Here is a 951-nt window from a genome sequence, read left to right on the forward strand (position 1 = left end):
CGCTACCACGCCCGGCTGATTTTTGATTTATTGTAGAGATGAGATCTCACCAAGTTGCCCAGGCAGGTCTCAAACCCGGGGGCTCAGGCAATCCACTCACCTCAGCCTCCCAAAGTGCTGGGATTACAGGCTGAGCCACCGAGCCTGGCTTTACTTTTTATTTTTTTATAGATGGAGTCTCGCTATGTTACCCAGGCTGGTCTTGAACTTCTGAGCTCAAACAATCCTCCCACCTCAGGCGTCTGAGTACTGAGACTTACAGGTACATGCTACTATACTCAGCTAAAACATGCCTCTTTAATGCTAAAATGAACATAACGTCTCTATCACTTTTTGCTAAATTTATAGAGAAAAGACTTCCAGTTAGTAATTTTCACAATGAATGCTTGGGAAGTTATAGAATTTTAGTCCAGTGTATCTGTAACTTAAGCATTACCTCATTCTCATTCTTCTGGGAGAGGATCCGGCTCTCCCTTAACACCATCCATACAGCAAAAAGGGTCATTAAAATGCCATGGCCAAAGTCTCCAAACATCACAGCAAACAGGAAAGGAAAAGTGATGATGGTATATGGAGCTACAAAGAAGCCAAAAAAGAAAAACACAAAGTACAGAAAACCACAGCAATTGCCCAAATATCACACTCTTTTCTATACTCTTTTTTATTTTTTGAGTCGGAGTCTCAAAAAAAAGTTAGCTGGGTGTGGTAGCGCGCACCTGTAGTTCGCAAGTTCACCCAGGATGAAGCACTCACAGCCACCCCAGTGTTGACCTGCTGGGCTCAGGGGATCCTTCCGTCTCAGCCTTCCAAGTAGCTGGAACTACAGGCACACACTACCGTGCCCGGCTAATTTTTGATTTATTGTAGAGATGAGGTCTCGCCAGGTTGCCCGGGCTGGTCTTGAACCTGCAGGCTCAGGCAATCCACTCGCCTTGGTCTCCCAAAGTACTG

General features: G+C 45.4%; 1 protein-coding gene across 4 annotated transcripts in view; it reads right to left on the bottom strand.

The window, feature by feature from the left end:
• Nucleotides 1–951, bottom strand: part of ATP6V0A1 (ATPase H+ transporting V0 subunit a1) — a 78892-nt gene that overhangs the window by 26273 nt on the left and 51668 nt on the right. For all 4 annotated transcript variants that reach the window (XM_008048830.2, XM_021707910.1, XM_021707909.1 and 1 more), the window contains exon 12: nucleotides 437–576. In XM_008048830.2, the coding sequence (XP_008047021.1) occupies nucleotides 437–576 (140 nt within the window). The remainder of the gene's footprint in view (nucleotides 1–436; nucleotides 577–951) is intronic.

The sequence above is a fragment of the Carlito syrichta genome, unplaced genomic scaffold (genome assembly GCF_000164805.1).
Source record: "Carlito syrichta isolate Samal-C Ts95f unplaced genomic scaffold, Tarsius_syrichta-2.0.1 Scaffold126806, whole genome shotgun sequence".
In the NCBI taxonomy this organism is placed as follows: Eukaryota; Metazoa; Chordata; class Mammalia; order Primates; family Tarsiidae; genus Carlito; species Carlito syrichta.